General features: G+C 36.5%; 1 protein-coding gene across 3 annotated transcripts in view; it reads right to left on the minus strand.

Annotated features, from left to right (window-relative positions):
• DEX1 (defective in exine formation protein (DEX1)) overlaps nucleotides 1–18,433 on the minus strand; it is a 126,650-nt gene that overhangs the window by 80,389 nt on the left and 27,828 nt on the right. For all 3 annotated transcript variants that reach the window (XM_089795554.1, XM_089795555.1, XM_089795556.1), the window contains exon 11: nucleotides 13,590–13,771. In XM_089795554.1, the coding sequence (XP_089651680.1) occupies nucleotides 13,590–13,771 (182 nt within the window). The remainder of the gene's footprint in view (nucleotides 1–13,589; nucleotides 13,772–18,433) is intronic.

The raw sequence follows: 18,433 nt of genomic DNA on the forward strand, positions 1-18,433 counted from the left end.
TTTACTTAAGTTTACTTAGGTTAATGAATTATTTTATTATATTGCATTATTTTATTATTTTATTAGGAGTTTGCGCACCTTTTTGAGTTGTTATGTTGACAACATAGAAGTACGCAACTCTAATTCAGCACATGGTGTCTACAACACTGGAGTTTGCATCATTCACTAAGTTGTCATGTAGACAACACAATTATTTGCACTATCTTTTTAGCACATGTTGTCTACAACATTGATTTGCGTGATACACCTTTGTAGGCTTATCCTCTCATCATCGCACTTACTTTTGTGCTTAATGGAGGATAACCCATATCTGGTGGACATGTGCCTAGTTGTATGACTTATCATGTAGTTGATTCTAAGGCATTCTAGATGCATCTCAAAGGCCTTTATATACAGGCACTCCTAGTGTACTCTATGCACATATTGAATCGAATACATTGTTATTCTGATCATACTCCTTTTTGGTCTACAGTTGTGCTTGTGTTTGAGTTCTTAGTTCTTGGGTGAATTTTGCCCTAAGGCAAATTCTTACATGGTATTAGAGCTGGGAATTTTCTCTTTACATAGCCATTCGAGAACATTGTTACTTCAGCACCTCGGCCCAAATCCAGAGTACTACAGAAAATAGGAGCGTCTAGAGCCAGATCTGACCTCACCATTGCATCCAGAATGCTGATTTGGTGAAGATTGACTATAAATTCAGCTACCCTAGGCCAAAGTTGATCGTGAGGCAAAAATAATTTGCAAACTGGCACCCGAAGGCACCGATTTGCACCATGGGTATGATCTTTAGATCTACAATTTACTTTTATTCAGATCTGATTTTCAATTAATCTCTGCAATTATTTGTCAAACTGGGTATTTTCGGAAAAAAAAAAATTTGCCCAATCAGGCTAGCAAAGAAAATTTTTTTGCAAAACCAGGCAATCACACCCCGGCCCTGCAATTTTGGAGGACATTCTAGGAGGATATTCTATTTATTATTTTCGCAGGCATTAAGTTTGGCAAAATATTCTATATCTAATTCGGTGGGCTATGCACCTAAATTCAGCATCAGACTGTACATAATTCGGCGAGCACATATTTTCCCAGGTGGCACACAAATCCACCAACGGCCGAGTCCCAAATCCGGCGGGCTTCCTTTGTTACTCACTACTCCCACAAGTTTCTTTATAAATTGCACACAAGTCTATCCCACAATGCGTGTGGGATAAAACCCACGTCACAAAACTTTAATCCGGCAGCGGAGTACCTTTCCAGCCACCATCTGACAAAATCGTTCAACCCGCGGCTCCATGCTCTGCGCGACACATGGCCCACTGTATTTCTACCACGCGGACATATCTGTTCACCTCCGTACCAGCCCTGCGGACAAAACAAAACTACGACACATCATCTGAGTCAGCAGCCAGCTATTGTACTTGCCATGTCTGCAGCATAAAGTGCCACGTCACCGAGTGACTACGCCAATCCACGTCAACATTCCATACGCCATGTTAGTTGCTGAGTCAGCAACCATGTCAGCAAGACCGTACATTTGTACTACCACGTGTCACGTCCATACGGTACAATACGGTCCAGTCACCTGCTACGTCACCCAAGCAGACTTTTTCGCTAATGTCATCATTTTACGAGGTTAAATTTGACAGTCGTCTGACTATCAAAACCACAGATTTTATAACTACTGTGACGGTCATTTGACCGTCAAATTTAAGCACGCACTTTTCCTTCCAGATCCCTCTCCAAATTGCTTTTTGATTTGGCAGCCTGACTTTGTGAGCCCATAACTTGGTCATCTGGTCTCCAAATCAGGTGCAATTTTTTTTGAAATTGGGTAGAATTTCCTGAACTTTTCAGTTTTTTGGTTTTGGTGCAAGGATTTTTCAAAAATTTCGTTTTTTGGTGATTGTACCTATTCAATCCTGCATTTTACAACTTCAAACACTCCATACGGGCTCATCTGGACATGAAAACAGGTTCCTTTTTTGTCGAAGTGCATTATTTTTCGTCTACTTTCCAGATCTATAGTCAGATTCTAGGGTCGTATGGACAAAAATTTCACTTTCAGAATTAGGGCTTTTTCTGCATTGTAATGCTTTGATTACTTTTCAAAATTCTTGTACATCTAAGCTACAATGCTTAGTTCCAAATTTTCGCCTCAAAAGGCAATTGTAAAAAGCAAAATCAGAAGTTCACTTTGTTCATTTTGACAAGTAGCCTATTGTACATGCACTACTTATATAAAGTGCCAAAAGCATCTTTTTTTTTGGGGGGGGGGGGGGTCTTTTGATGAAGCAAAAAGGGGGGGTGTATATTGTGTTCTTGTGTATCTCTTTTGTGCTCTTTTCATTTCTGCATCATGGGTTCACCTAAATGTCCACTTCTAACTTCACATAATTATTCTACATGGAAAGATATTGCATGGAGTAGATTAATGGAAAAGGGTTACAATCTTTATGTTGATGGTACAATACCCAAACCCACTGATGCTAAAGAACTCATTAATTGAAAACAACAAGACCAACAAGCTTTAGGAGCTATCAAGAATAATGTACATAGAGATCTCTTCTTCCACATTGCTAGTTTCACGGAATCCAAACCTGCATGGGACAAACTTGAATCATTGTATGGTAAGGTAGATGAGGAAAAGGGATTTCAGATTGAGGACGATCTACTTCTCTTGGATCCAAAGAACTTTGACACAATTCAGGATTACATCAACAAAGCCAATGAGTATAGAGCACTACTTAAAGATTGTGGAAATCCCATGAAGGATGACAAGTTGATTCATCACATCCTGAAGAGGCTACCTTCAAAGTATGCTTCATTTGTTTCGAGTTTCAATACTCACAGGTTGACCATGGGAAGTGCTTGCCAGAAGCCTACATTTGATGCATTTGCAGAAATGTTGATTGTTGAACAATCTCACTTGATAGATTTGGGACTTCTCAGGACATCAAAGACCAAAGCATTGGTGGCTAGTGATGAGGACCAATCAAGTCAAGGAGGAAAAATTTCTAACAACAACAACAACAAGCAGTGGAAGCAGAAATCACAGTCTAAGACACAGCAATCCTCCTCATAGCAAGGCAATTCTTCTTCCAACAAGAAGGGAAGTAATGAAAAGGACAAACTTTTTTGTGCATATTGCAAAAAGCCAAATCATGACAAGCATCATTGCAAAACTAAAAGAATCGATGAGTTGGAAAACCTACTCAGGAAGAACAAAATTCAAGTGCCAAGTACTTCCAAGGATTCAACTCCACCCACTTCAAAGGGAAAAGGGCAAGCACTTATGGCAAATAAAAGTTCTTCGGAATGGATACTTGACTCAAGTACCTCCTATCAGATGGGTTCTTCAAAGGGAGACTTTTCTTCATTGAAGCAATCACAAGTGCCACACATCTTCGTGGGAGATGATACTAAAATGCAAATTTTGCAAATTGAAGGGAAAGGACATGTGGAAATAGAAAATGGGGAATTCATAAATGTTCTCTACGTTCCAAATCTTAGCTCCAATCTCCTCTCAGTTTACCAAATCACTCACCTTGGAGATGGTCACAAAGTTGAGTTCCTTCTCGATTCAATGATGGTGCGAGTCTAAGAGATGATTCATTGGTTGCAGTGAGGAAAGTCAATCATGACAAGAGGCTTTATTCCTTCTCCCACTTTATGCCTAAGTCTCCTTCTCAAGCCTTGTTGACTCACTCTAATTCACAAACCACATTATGGCATGAGTGGTTTGGTCATCTTGCCTTCCGCTCTCTTCAGCAACTTTGCTCAAAACACATGGTCAAAGGTCTACCTAACATCAACTTTTCTAAGGGTGAGTGTTCATCATGTTCAGTGGATATGCATCTCGAGGAGAAGTATGATAAAGGGAAGTCTTCTAGAGCAACAGTTGTTCTCCAGTTGGTTCACATGGTTTTAGCATGACCTTTTGCAGTGACATCAGTCAGCCAAGGCCGCTACATCCTTACTTTTGTTGATGACTTTTCACAATTCACATGGGTCTACTTCCTTCATCACAAGAGTCAAGTGGTTCATAAGCTTCAAGCCTTTAAGAGTCATGTTGAACGTAAATCAAGGAAAGCCATCAAGGTTTTACGGATGGACAATGAGAACAGATATATGGATAGAAGACTTAAGGACTTTTGCAAACTTGAGGGAACTGATCTTCAAAATCGACCAGCATTCAGTCCGCACAAGATAGATGTTGCAGCACTGAGGATTAGAACTCTTAAGACCATGGCAAGTTGCATGATAAAAGCCAAGTCTCTTGATCCAAAACTTGAAGTTGAAGCCATTTGCAGTGCTACTCACATACTTAACAGGTCTCCTCATAATGCCTTAGACGGCAAGACTCCTTTTGAGGCATGGTGCGGCAAAAAACCAACTGTGAGTCACTTTAGAGTCTTCAGTTGTCCAACATGGGCAAACCTATCTTCTAGGGGATGCAAGGCACCAACAACAAGGCCTTGTACTTTCATAGGATATGAAGACAATGTGAAGGCTTACAGACTTATGAATCTAGAGACGCATGAGATTTTTGAGGAGAAGGATGTTCACTTTGAGGAACGTTCACCAAGCTTATCCTCTAATCCTCTCCACACTTCATACACTGTGGAAACTGATAGTGACACCAGCGATAGTGCTTCAACATATTCAGACACATCGGGTTCTATTGACAGTTGCAGCGAGAGGTCACATTATCAATCTACTCCACATACATACATTGCCACAGTGAAAGGTCCAACACAGCATGGTACATATCGTCTTCCAGCTCTAGCTTCAGTAGATGACTACATAACAAACATTACAGGTTTGTTCGTGGAGTCACACACTGCAAATAGAGAGATAGCCTTGAGGGTTTACATCTTCTCTTTGATGAAGATGATCCTTCTATAGTTGTTGTGAGGGCTCACTCTGACCCTCATGTCCATTCTCTACATGATCAATCTTCACAGGTTGGCGTGATTGTGGATCCTTATGAACAGCAGTTGTCAGAGGTCTCTTTATCAGTTAAGGAGACAGATGGTTCATTGGAACAAGTTCAACAGACATCCTTGCCAGATCTGCATTCATTCTTTTCAGCACAGTTGGAAGGGGTGAACATCAGCATCAACACAAGGATACTTGAGCAGATTTCAGAGCCACCATACATCTTCAAGATTGTACCTTTGCCATTGTTTCTTCCAAAGGGGGGGGAGGAACATCATCCAGCATTCATGGACCAGCTTCTTCCTTGAAGCGACAATCACTAGTCAGCACTCTTCATTTGGGGGGGGGGCTACCTTATCTCTCTTCCTATTCTTTCTTATGGGGAGGACTTTTTCCTCTTATGAGGTTTTGTCTCTCTCCTTCTTCACTATTGTATATACTTGATGTATGTCGTAATGGGGGGGTCTTGATTACTCCATCCATCCATGCATCTTGCTTTTCATCTCTCTTTTTGGGGGAGGGTTTTTTCCATGAGGTTTTCCTTCTTTCTCCGTTTTATGAGAGATTGCATTTCACTATGTACATGGGTACCTAACATGGCCAAGTAGCCGGGACCCATCATGCATTTACATACTAGTTTTCGTAAAATTAAGGGCATTCCCCTAAGTTGCACTTAAGAGGGGGTGTTGGTGTAAATACGTATTTACTATTTACACTTTACTTAAGTTTACTTAGGTTAATGCATTATTTTGTTATTTTATTTTGTGAGAAATTTAGGAGTGCGCACCTTTTTGAGTTGTCATGTTGACAACACAGAAGTACACAACTCTAATTCAACACATGGTGTCTACAACACTGGAGTTTGCATCATTCACTAAGTTGTCATGTAGACAACACAGTTATTTGCACTCCCTTTTTAGCACATGTTGTCTACAACACTGATTTGCGTGATACACCTTTGTAGGCTTATCCTCTCATCATCACACTTACTTCCATGCTTAATGGAAGATAACCCATATTTGGTGGACATGTGTCTAGTTGTATGACTTATCATGTAGTTAATTCCGAGGCATTCTAAATGCATCTCAAAGGCCTTTATATACAAGCACTCCTAGTGTACTCTATGCGCATATCGAATAAAATACATTGTTATTCTGATCACACTCTTTTCTGGTCTATAGTTGTGCTTGTGTTTGAGTTCTTAGTTCTTGGGTGAATTTTGCCCTAAGACAAATTCTTACAGCGTCATTCTTGGAGAATCCTAAGCCGGTGAGATACTTATCAATTCCTTCATACCAAGCCCTTGGAGCATGTTTAAACCCATACAGAGCTTTCTTGAGACTGCAACCAAAAATGTTAGGATGATGAGTTTCAAATCCTTCAGGTTGCTCCAAATATTCTTATGTAATCTTTCCATTTAGGAATGTTGTTTTTACATCCATCCGATGTACTTTCCATCCCTTTGATGCAGCTGATGGAGCCTAAAAATTTAGGTCTCCATTTGTGAGATAATGACTGAAATTTTGATAGTATTGTCATTAAGTGGGATGCCAATATAAAAGCTTGATCCTGTTATTGGTTATTTTGTTGAGATTAGGATAAAGCATCAAGGATCTACTATGCAGGGTTATATGTTTAAATATGCTTCATCCAGATCAGATTGATAAAACAGAGGCGCTCAGTTGTACACTCTTTTTGGGAGGATGATTAGGAAGTGTTTGGAAAGCTTTCTCAGATCAATGTAACTGCCATTACCAAATCAATCACACGAAATGTTTCACAAATTGAACTAACAATAGCAACTCCAGATTTTACAAGAAGTTATTCAGCACTGAGTTACTGACTGATCTTGGGTGAGAATTAGGAAGGAATTCGCATCTATCATTTAGGATTGTTCACTTTATGGCAAAATCTGAAGCTTATATTCATAGTACTTATACTCGAGGTTTGTTTTCTACATTATCATATATGGGGAATTTCAGGCAATGGGCTGAAGGCAAAAATCTTTTATAATATTTCTTCTTCAGGAATGTGAGCACCAACTCGAAGTAAAAGGCCATTATCTACAAAATTGATGATATTTCATTTGTTCAGACTTTAGACCAGATGTGAGGGTTATTTATATCACACCAATGAAGGCTTCAGAAAATGTGCAGTAAGTAAGAGATTTGAAAATTACTTCTCTGAAAACCATCAATAAAGTTGTATGAGCAGACAGGGGATTGTTTCATATTCAAGAAAATTGAGACAGAACAGGAATGGTACAGTTCAGAGTTGTATTCTGAATATAGATTAAGCATTCAACTGATTTTATTTAAAAAAACCTGATACTTCCATAATTTATGAAGCAGGGGGCATATGGACTTGAAAATGTAATTGACTTTCCTCGCAGCCTGCCCAGCCAAAGTGTCTTCACAAAAAAAAAAAAAAAAAAAAAATCGGAGTCCCATCTCATGCTGCAAAACATTAAACAGTAATCCATATCGTACTCAGTAATGATATATTTCAAGAATGAAAATGATGAATCTCAAAACTTCAGGAGTCACGATGCAGATAATGCAGTAGCAGGGTTTTTTACTGAAGAAAATATATGATAGAACCAATGATTTGGTATCCACAATAATTTTATATAGCGACAATCCCAGTTGAAGAAGTCCAGGCAAATCTGGAATGTGGTGATTGTGAGACAATTTTGTTCGTTTGCTAAAGGCTGACTGTATGATGACGGCAAGGAATAATAGAGGCATATGCTGACAATAATGTTTTGAATTATAAGAATACCATAACGTGTTTTTTACTCAGGCATCAATTAATATTGCGGGTTAAAGTATCAGACAAAGAAAAGGAGTGTAACTTTTATCACCCGACTGAATGGAGGTTTGAAATAAAATTATTTGATGAGTTACAGGATGCCAAATTGGATACGAGGAAATTATAAAGGAATCAAAACGGGCAGATATTTGCTACCCTCAATGTTGACGTTGGATAATCAAATGAATATCTAGCCCTCGTATCCTACATCTGCACTTAAGTTATAAAATTAATTGGTCGATATTTAACATATTCCTTTTTGCTGTAGGTGTACGAAGGAATGGAAGCACTTGGCATGAAGCAAGTAATCTCTTCAATCGCAGATTTGAATAGCTTCGTGAGGACATTTGAAGGCCACGGGAGAAGGATTTAAACGCCTGAAGATTTCAAAGGCTTCGAGATGTTTGGAGCCTCTTAAGATGTTTTCCTTTTTGTGAAGGTTTGTGCAAAGTAATAACGACCATTATGAAGCGGAGGCCTAGGCATATATGCATGAGAGAAAGAGATTGCAAGTATGCCGCCAGTTATATTATAATACAACCAAACCATGTTTAAGCCGTATTAAAAATTTTAATTTGGTTAGTTTTTGTTATGAAAGGATACGCTGTTTTGGAAGGTAACTGTTACCTTTTGATCATCTATAAATATATGTAATGGAAAATCGAATAGGAGACCATTCAAAAAATACTTTTCAAAGGGCTGTTAACACTCCTGAAGCATATATTTTAAATTTCTCTTCTAAAAAAGGATTGAAGTTGAACTAAGCGCCTAGGCATTGGAATTATTGAACAAACATTTTAAATACTGTAAGAGATCGTGTTGAGTGGAGCATTAACATCTCGGTGTCTTCAGCATGACTTTTTTGCAATATAATCAGTAAGGTTTTTTCACTGGTGTTAGAGTTAAATATTATATAGTTCATCCTTTATGATCTTTTGTTTTTCTATTAATAATTTATTATTGGGATAAGTGAATTAAATTATTTGTTGCTATTTAGACCTGATAAATACAAATATTGTGGAATATAGAAATTGTTTCTATATTTGTATCTATTTTATCCTTTTAAAGGTTAAAACATTATAGACTGGTTTTAATATGCATAAAACGAAATAATTTGACGCATCCCAATAATTAAATTGTTTGTAGATTTAATATTACAATATCATAAAGTTGTATGTAAAACTTATAAATTTGACTCTACTGCCCATTTAAAACTTGGCATTGATCATTAAACCATTCATATTTCTCAATCTATGTGCTGGCAATTTTTCTAATCTTTTACTTTGAAGGATTTGATACTTATTTGTTTCAGTAATTCATTTTAAATTTTCCTTTCAGCAACTCACAACTCTCCTAAAGTAATTGAAATTCGAAGATTATTCATCATTTGTTATCCAAAAGTTTTTCCTTAGAATCTTGTCATTTAAGAAGATTGCCTTTGCATTATATTTATTCGCTATAAAACATCTTGGATCCAAGTTTTGCTGTCCAGGATCAGGAGTACAAGCCTTGGTTTAGCGGAGCCAAAAGCGCAAAGGATTTAAATCAATTTGATTGATCCTGTCAAGTTGGCCAAAATCAATTACATATCCCAACATTGAGTAGGCAAGGCTCGTAGGTTTCTAATCAACGATTTTGATAACCAAAAGCAACAATTGCTAAGACTGCTCTTACGGAGGTATATCTAGCAACAGGAGCAAAGATTTCTCCATAATCAATCCCTTCTTTCTGAGAAAATCCTCTGGCTACAAATCTAGCTTTATACTTCTCAATTCTACCATCAGCAGCATGCTTTATTTTAAATATCCACTTGGAAGAAACAACAAATTTTCCTTTAGGTCTTGGAACAATTTCCCAAACATCATTCTTCGTAATAGATTCGTATTCTTTTGTCATAGCTTCTTTCCATGCTGTATGTTTAATAGCATCAGAAGGATTGGTTGATTCTGTTTTGGATAAATCACTCATGTTTGCTGTATAACTAGAGAATCTTTTAGGTCTTTTTCTTTCTCTGACTATTCTGGAAGGTCCAGCAAAGTTTTGAGCAGCCTCGCAAAGTGATCTTTTCTTTGGATTTTGAGTTTCTTTAAGATTCATATTTCGAATGTCATCTTCAATTTCTTCTCAGTTCTCCCTTTGAGACCAAGATTCACTATTTCTTTCAGAACTAGATAAAGGAGAAAGTTCTTCAGAACTTAGGGCTCTTTTGAATGCAAGATCTTCTTCAAAAATTACATCCCTACTAAGTTCAATACTTTTCTGTCTAGGTATGAAAATCCTATATGCCTTAGATGTTTTGCTATACCCTACAAAAATACCTTTCCTCCCAAAGGGTTCCAACTTGGTTCTCTTTTCTTTTGGAACATGGATATATATGGGGCACCCAAAAATCCTAAGATGACTTATATTGGGTTTAACCTCAATAAATACTTCTTCAGGAGTTTTATCTCTAAGGTAGGAGTGAGGGCCTCTTTTTTGAATATATACAGCAATACAAGAGGCTTCTGCCCAAAGATAATATTCTAGATTTTGATCAAAAATCATAGCTCTAGCAGCTTCTATAATTGTCCTATTATTTCTTTCTGCTACCCCATTTTGTTCTGGATTATAAGGAACAGTGTACTCCCTCTTAATCCCTGATTCTTGACAAAACCTTTTAAACAAGTCTGAGGTATATTCCCCTCCGTTATTAGTTCTAAGGGTTTTAATTTTATGCCCTAAAAAGTTTTCAGTTAATGTTTTGAATTCTTTAAATCTCTTTAGGAATTCTTCTGATTCTTTGCATTTTAAAAAGTAAATCCATGTTTTTTTAGAGAAGTCATTTATGAACAAAATATAATACGAGAATCCTCCGCGAGAAGGAACAGACATAGGTCCACATAAATCTAAATTAATTAATTCTAATACATTATTAATTTATTTGTTTTTCTAGTACTATCATGAAATGGACTTCTGATGTTCTTACCCAAAGCACACCCTTTGCATATACTTGGGTGGTCTTTATTTAGTTTAGGTAACCCAGTAACCATCTTTTCCATAGTTGATAAGGTTTTGAAATTTAGATGCCCTAATCTTCTATGTCCTATTTCATTTATGTCTGCAGCTTCATGAATTAAGGCTTGAATAGGTCGACTAGATTCTGTATTCAATTCATACAAATATCCTTTTCTCTGACCAATCAACTTCGCTTTCTTGATTGAGGAGTTATTTGCCCAAGTTATTACTTGGTCGTCCACGAATGCAACATTATGCCCATCATCTTCTAGTGCTGCAATTGAGATTAAATTTCTTTTAATTCCTAGAACATAGAGTACACCTTTGAGAAGAAGAGAATTCCTAGATTTTACCTTCAAGGTGAAATTTCCAATTCCTTCAACAAGATGTGTTGAATTATCACCAATGGTGACTTCACCATTGACCTTTTCTGATAAAGAGTCTAGTGTTTCTTTGTATCCCGTTATGTATCTAGGAGATCCACTATCAATTACCCATCCTTTACTTGAAATTTCATTTGATAGTAATGAGTACAATACACGATTTTCAAGATCATAAGTATCTTCTTCTCTAGTAATATTTGTATAGTTTGCTTCTTGTTTAGAATTCTCAAGATAATTAGATTTGTAGTGTCCAAATTTTTCACATTTGAAACACTTTATTTTGGATAAATCGTTATTGGGTTTTCCAGTCTTTTGATTTCCATTTTTCTTCTTGAAATGCTTCTTCTTACCCTTATAGGAGTTTGTATTAAGAACATGAAGTTCTTCATCTTCTGTTTTTAGTTTCCCTCTTTTCTTTAGTTTTCTGAATTTTTCTTGAAGACAATCGTTCTTAAATCTGTTGAAGTCCAGAAGATTATCTCTAGCACTTATTCCTTGTGCAAATGTCTCCCATGAATCTGGCAATCCATCAATAGCTATTAGTGTTAATTCTATGTCACTAATAATGGATCCTATACTTGACAGTTCATCTCTAATGCCGAGAACCCTTAGGAAGTAAGAATTCATTGATTCTCCTTTCTTTATCTGAATGTGATTTAGTTGTCTTTTCAGTGCGATAACCCTAGTTGCATTGTTGACCTCATATGCATTTCATAATGCATTCATCATATCAAATGCAGTTTGATGTTTTGTAAGCATGGGTACGATATCATTTTTTACTCCACCTAAAAGGATTTGAATGGCTTTTCTATTTCCTCTGCTTCAAATAGATTTATGAGATTCAACTTGAGGTTGTTTGGATGCTCCATCAACAAATTGTTTTACATCATTCTCTTCAAGAATCATCATGATTCTGAATTTCCAAGCATCAAAGTGTTCTTTCCCATCAAACCTGTCCTCGGGTCTGATTGTGTATGCCATTGAAGATAGGAGATAGTTGCTAGATATATATGAAGTCTGATAACTGAATTTTGCAGAGCCTAGGTTCAACTACCAGAGCTCTGACACCATGTAAATATTCTACTAATTCTGTGCTTTTAATCAGACTTATCAACAATCCTTATGTGGTGAATAATGAACTTCTCAAACTCTAATGTAAGGAGGAATGATCAACCTTTATTCTGATCTGAAATGGAAGTATCTCTGCAATATATTCGCTGGATATTGTTGCTTGAAGGAGTAGACTGAAAATGTAATTGTGTGTTCTTCAAACACAATCCTTATATGGTGAATAATGAACTTCTCAAACTCTAATGTAAGGAGGAATGATCAACCTTTACTCTGATCTGAAATGGAAGTATCTCTGCAATATATTCGCTGGATATTGTTGCTTGAAGGAGTAGACTGAAAATGTAATTGTGTGTTCTTCAAACTACAACAATAACCTACCTAAATATCACCACTAAAGGGCATGTCCCTCAAAGGGACATGTCCCTTCCTAAATCGGCATATATCACCTCTCTAGAAATCTGCAAGGTAAATTATATTAATTACTAACACACACAATGCGTTAGATTAGTAATGAACATTAAACAGCTCCCTTAGAAATTGCCAGCTCACAAGGAAAGTATAAAATTTAATGCCAATTGTATGATATTCAAGGTGAGAAGATCAAGTGCAGTCTGCACATTCAGACCTGTAAGATTATCGGGTTACATACTTAACAGGATGTATGGAAGCCAACCAAAGTGGGCTGATAGTGTTCACAAAGTGCATGTTGGCCAGTAGTCTGTTGGAGCCAAGAAAACATAGGAACATTAAGCTAGCCATGGCTGACCTAGTTCACTAGAGAGTTGAGACAAGTAGGTGGAGGTAAAGGATGATAATAGCAGAGGAAAACATGCTACTGCAAGTGACAGCTATTACAGGCACCCCAGATTAAGCAAATGTTGCATACTGAGATAGTGGAGCTGATATAAAAAATTCTGGATTGATAAAGTTGTGAACAGTAGATCTCGTGTCAGAGGTATTGTCCTCCTTTCCACACAGCTGAAGACAATGGTTTGTTAGCATGATTGCAAGCCCATTGAGGTAATTTAGCCTGTAGAACAATGGACTTGCAATGTGAGAAGCTTAGCTCACTCTTTCAAGAGTTTTATGCCTTGATGAGGGTCTCCCAAGAGTGCAATTTATTGCATGTCTTAAGTGTGCGATGCAAATTGTTTCCAAAATTGAGTTGTATCTGTTTAATCCTTAAATGCATGTCATAGGCAGCCATTTTAGGTGGTTAAATGTACTTAAGAGGTAGTGGGAAATGTATTATTTTAAATCCAAATGTTGTTTACAGGAGTGCACCATAACTCCCCCGAACTGCCCTGACTTTATGGATCAATGCAAGCATATATAAGTGGTATTTCATCAATGGAAAATATCTATAAAAGGAATATGACAATATTCTACCTGTGCAATAAGGCTCCGAAGATGTTTCTCCCAAATTTCTTTTCCTTGAGCAGTCCATGCAGCCACATTCCCTCTTGTATCTGTGGTCACCATTTCAATTTTGCCATCATCATTAATATCAGCAGCTAAAACATGTCCTTGAATCTCACCCATTTGTAGTGGAAAGTTGTCCCTGTTCTTTCCTGCATACCAAAAACCGAGAATTAAATGTAACCAAACATATCATAAGAATATGAAAAATCGTGCTTCTAGCAGCATTATTACTCAAAAATGAGCTTAGACATAAGGACCCTGAACTTCATATACATAAACACATACCCACACAGAGAATCTGGAAGCAATGAGCATAGATAAATAGAAGCAGCATTGTCCAGTATTATAATAAGATACGAAAGATAATGATGGATACAAACAATACAAAACTCATTGTATAACTTCTCAGAATCTGTTACATCTGAATGCACTGCATCATTGTTACCCCTATTTTTGCACGTGTTAAATTTTTCTCATAATCCCCTTTTTCAAGCAAAAACAGGTTGTATTAATTCCATCTCAGTTGGTTTTCCCTTAAGTCATCGTTCTATTATAAAATCCTTTCATTTTTGGCTTTCAAATACGGTAGTGTCCCCTCTAAACCTTCTGCTTAAGACTGCATAAAGTTCAATAGTTCTTTGGTTCAAAGTTCATCCAAGACTGAATGTGTGTTTCGGGACTTCGTTAAATTAATCTGTAGTGTGCAAAAGCAGTCTTGTCAGTGAAGGAACTTGGGCCTTTGAACCTATCATATCAGTTCAAAGTTCAAAACTTCAAAGGCACTCTAGGTCAAAGTTTATCCCGTGCTTATATGATTTGTCGCTTCCCCAAGTCTCAAGCCCGTGTTTGTAACGAATATGAAGTGTGTCAAGCAGCATCTGTGTGATGTTGAACTTGAACTTTTGAACCTTTCTCTTTGGTTCAAGGTTCAAGGTTCAAGGTTCCATGTTCATTGGAGATAAGACAGCGGGAAAGAAATAAAAGGAAGTGATCAAGAAAGGATTGGGAGAAGGAATATTCTGAGCATTTCCGAAGTTTCAAATTTTAAAAGTTCACATGGATGAAATATAATCATTACAAAGTAAAGCCTTGTGTTGGAGTAACCTGTGTTGAATAACACGGACCGTTTCTGCAAATGTAATTATATTGCCATTGTTATAGATACGTTCCAAACACAGATTTGGATCTCATATATATATGAGAGGAGAAATGTCTCTTCAAAGACATGTCTCCAAGGTTAAATCATCATTTTATTAATACATATATTTCATAATAATAATTAGCATAGTTTAAAAACTCGGTATCGGCAATATCTCGGCCGACCCAAAAATTTTGGAAAACTCGACGAAAAATTCGGCAATAAATCGACACTTTTATCGAACATTTGAAAATATAAAATTCCTTAAAATATTCTTAAATACGCATACATACATCAAATTTGTACAATATATAATAATTTGAAAATTGAGATATCCACCATATATCATTTAAAGTTCAAACCAATATTACAATATTAGAAAATAGATTTACAAAATAATAAACAATAAAATAAATACTAAAATCTATATAGGTTTTAATCAAAAATAAATAAAATTAAGTTTTTAAGTTTTTAAGTTTAAACAATGAAACATTACAAAGTTTAATTTTAAATAAATATATATAAAAAATTAAAAGAAAATCAATTAAAAAAACCTAGTTTGAAGTCGATGTAGGCTGGGAGTCGATGGAGACTGGAAGTGGATGCCAAATATTGTGAATGGCAAATGCAAAGAAAGTCGAAGGCAAACGGGGAAGGCAAGCAATCACGTTTTTAATCCAAATCTGTTGTGGATGCAAGTAACCGTGCTACCGTCGAATGGAAGGACGACCGACGACTTTTCAAGAACAAAAAAAACGTATACATAAGTAGAAACAAAAAAAACAAAACCTAACACACAAGCATCGACGACCGACGACTTTTCAATGATTTTTTGCAATGATATTCTCATTTTCGCTCGATATATTCTGATAATTTCGCCGCGGGCTTTTCCTTTATTTCGCTGCCAATATATGGTGCGATATATTCAGCCTGTAACATGGACCACGAAATACCGCGAGTCTGGCGATATATCGCCGATATTTTAAACTATGATAATTAGCATAACATATATATATATATATATATATATATATATATATATATATATATATATATATATATATATATATATATATATATATATATATATATATATATATATATATATATATATATATACACTATTTATAATAATATATATTATTATTACTTGAATATGCATATATATAGAAAATGATGATTTACCAATAATAACAATGTATTTCAGATCGAATTTATCCGACTGAAGCTACAACTTTAACACTCCCTCTTAGCTAGGGAGGATTTGTAGAACACCTCGTGCTCTCAAGTATATGAAAAAAGATATCAACTCAAAATGATATTCCTAGAATGAAATATATATATATGAAGAAATTGTCGACCCAACTTATATTGAGCGAGTAGAGACTTACCCGTTGCCAGCAATTGACTGGACCATACTAGAAGAAGATGACTTGCATGCAAGAACCTTGCTTGTCCTAACCAGAACAAAACAATGGCTCCTAAACAAAAGATAGTCAAAATCAGTGACTCGCAGTGTTCAAAAAGTTCATGCTAGCCCCAATTTGCCCATGGTTGTTCTTAATACTAATGAAGTTGTTCCCTCTCCCACTGCAGGAAAACTAAAGTTGAGAGTTGAACTTGAACTCCTTGTTCAAGGTTCAGATCAACTTCCTCGCTCTATCAAGTGGACGCGCTCTCGTAGTAGAAAGAAGCAAGAACAGTCAAGCAGTTTAAAAACAGCTTGTGATAAGTCAGTTACAATCGAGCTTGATTTAAGAGAGGAACCTTCTATTGAAATCCTAAGTGGTGAAATGGAGCAAGGGAATCAACAAGTGATAGAGGGAGCCAATACTTTAAGTTCAACGGCGCTCAATTCATCCCCTATTCTGCAAACTCCTCCTCCTAAGGAAAACCCATCCATTCCTAATTGGTTCAATTTGTTTGTGAGTAAGACAAGGAGTATAGCTCCAGTAACTCTTCCAATAGGTGATATAGTAAGAAAATGTCTCGAAAAGACTCCCAAAGCTAAGAAAGCAAAGATTGAGACTACTCTAAATATTGATGAGAATACAGGACAGTGGATAGCTCAAGTGATGAAACCAATGGCTGAAAAAGGCATAGAGATAATGTGCTTCCCCAAGATTATACATCAGAGAAAACAATCCTTGGTCCAGCTTCCAAGGCGGTAGATATGAAAATATGGACTGCTAGAAACTCAAGGATTTCTCACCGCATATGGAAGGATCAGAGGGATAAACAGGACCTAAACAGTCTTTGCGAAAGATGGTAGAATATATTCATGAAATTCAAAACCCAAATATAGAAGCTCTGCCTACTGCTATTTCTATCATTGATGTTGCTTCTCCCCTTAATAAAAGTTTTATTGAACATGTCAAGAGAGATCGCTCTATTTTTCAAGCTTATGGTGAGTGGTTGAGTGTAGGTCATACCCAGGCAACCAATTATTTCTCCCACTTTACTAACACTAATGCAAGAGCTAACAAATTGGTGACCACTCTGGAATCAAAAATGAATTCTTGGGAATCTGAGAAAATTAAATGGGATGAATATGTCATTGACATTGCAAAGGTTCAAGAATACGAAATAGACAAGTTCCTAACTGAAAATTCAGAGGCTAAATTTGATGTTGACTTTCTGTTTATCGCCAAAGCCAACCTAGGATGATGAAATATCATGATTGAACAAGGATTAGAGGAATGCTCTGAACTACTGAAAGAAGTGAGGTGTTTGAAGGAGATCCTAGCGAATGACATCAAGTGCATTGATGTTAAAATCATGGATAATGAGGACCGAAACGAGAAACTCCCAAAAGAAGTGGAAACAGCCTTCTCCAAGGTGAAGTTATTGAAAGGAACGAGTCAAGTCTCTGTTAAAGACCTAACCATCGTGGCCAGGGCAAATTCCATGATGATCATCTACACATATCACTTAGAGGTAGAGGATAAAAAGCTCGATCATATCTGTAGGATCACGAAAATGTGGAAACTTTGACAAGAGCAGCTTGGCATCCCACAGCAATAGGAGCTAATCAATTTTGCAACACATTAGGCCTAGATAGAAAATGGTGGTGGTTGCTCTAACTCCCAGGATCCGCATGCCGACATTAGTGACATAGCTGGAGCTTAGGCGATGATCGAGGGGCCACGTGCCTTAATTTCTTGTTTTCTCTAGTTTTTTCTTTAAAAGCTTGGTTTTGTTTAAACAGTTAGTAACTCCTTAGGGAGTTAGTTTTAAAACTGATTCAAAAAGCCTTACGTGGCTATATATACTTTGTTTTAATCGACCTTGAGGGTCAACTCTCTGGACTTAGATATTTTTCTATTCTGATTAAGTTAGTAGTTGTTTCCTTTTTGTTTAAAGAACAGTAAGTTGATGATAATAGAATTAATCATATGGTTATTTCCTAAGCATCTCTTTGGTAATCGTGTAATTATCTTACTTGATGGTAGTTTCCTATGAAAATCATTCTTGCATTAGTATTGTTTCATCAACTGTGTTGGAGTTATCATTTTCCTTTTATTCAATTTGGTGAGCCTGATCATAAATCTAGAATCTTTAAATATGTGTCATGTGGCATGTATCAAATATCAATTGTTGAATCTACAACATTCTTTTGTGTTTATGGGAGAATGTTTTTGCTTTCCCCAAGTTCTTTCAGGTTAAGAGAGCG

The sequence above is a fragment of the Cupressus sempervirens genome, chromosome 8 (genome assembly GCF_028749045.1).
Source record: "Cupressus sempervirens isolate cs-2001-9-10 chromosome 8, ASM2874904v1, whole genome shotgun sequence".
NCBI classification, from domain to species: domain Eukaryota; kingdom Viridiplantae; phylum Streptophyta; class Pinopsida; order Cupressales; family Cupressaceae; genus Cupressus; species Cupressus sempervirens.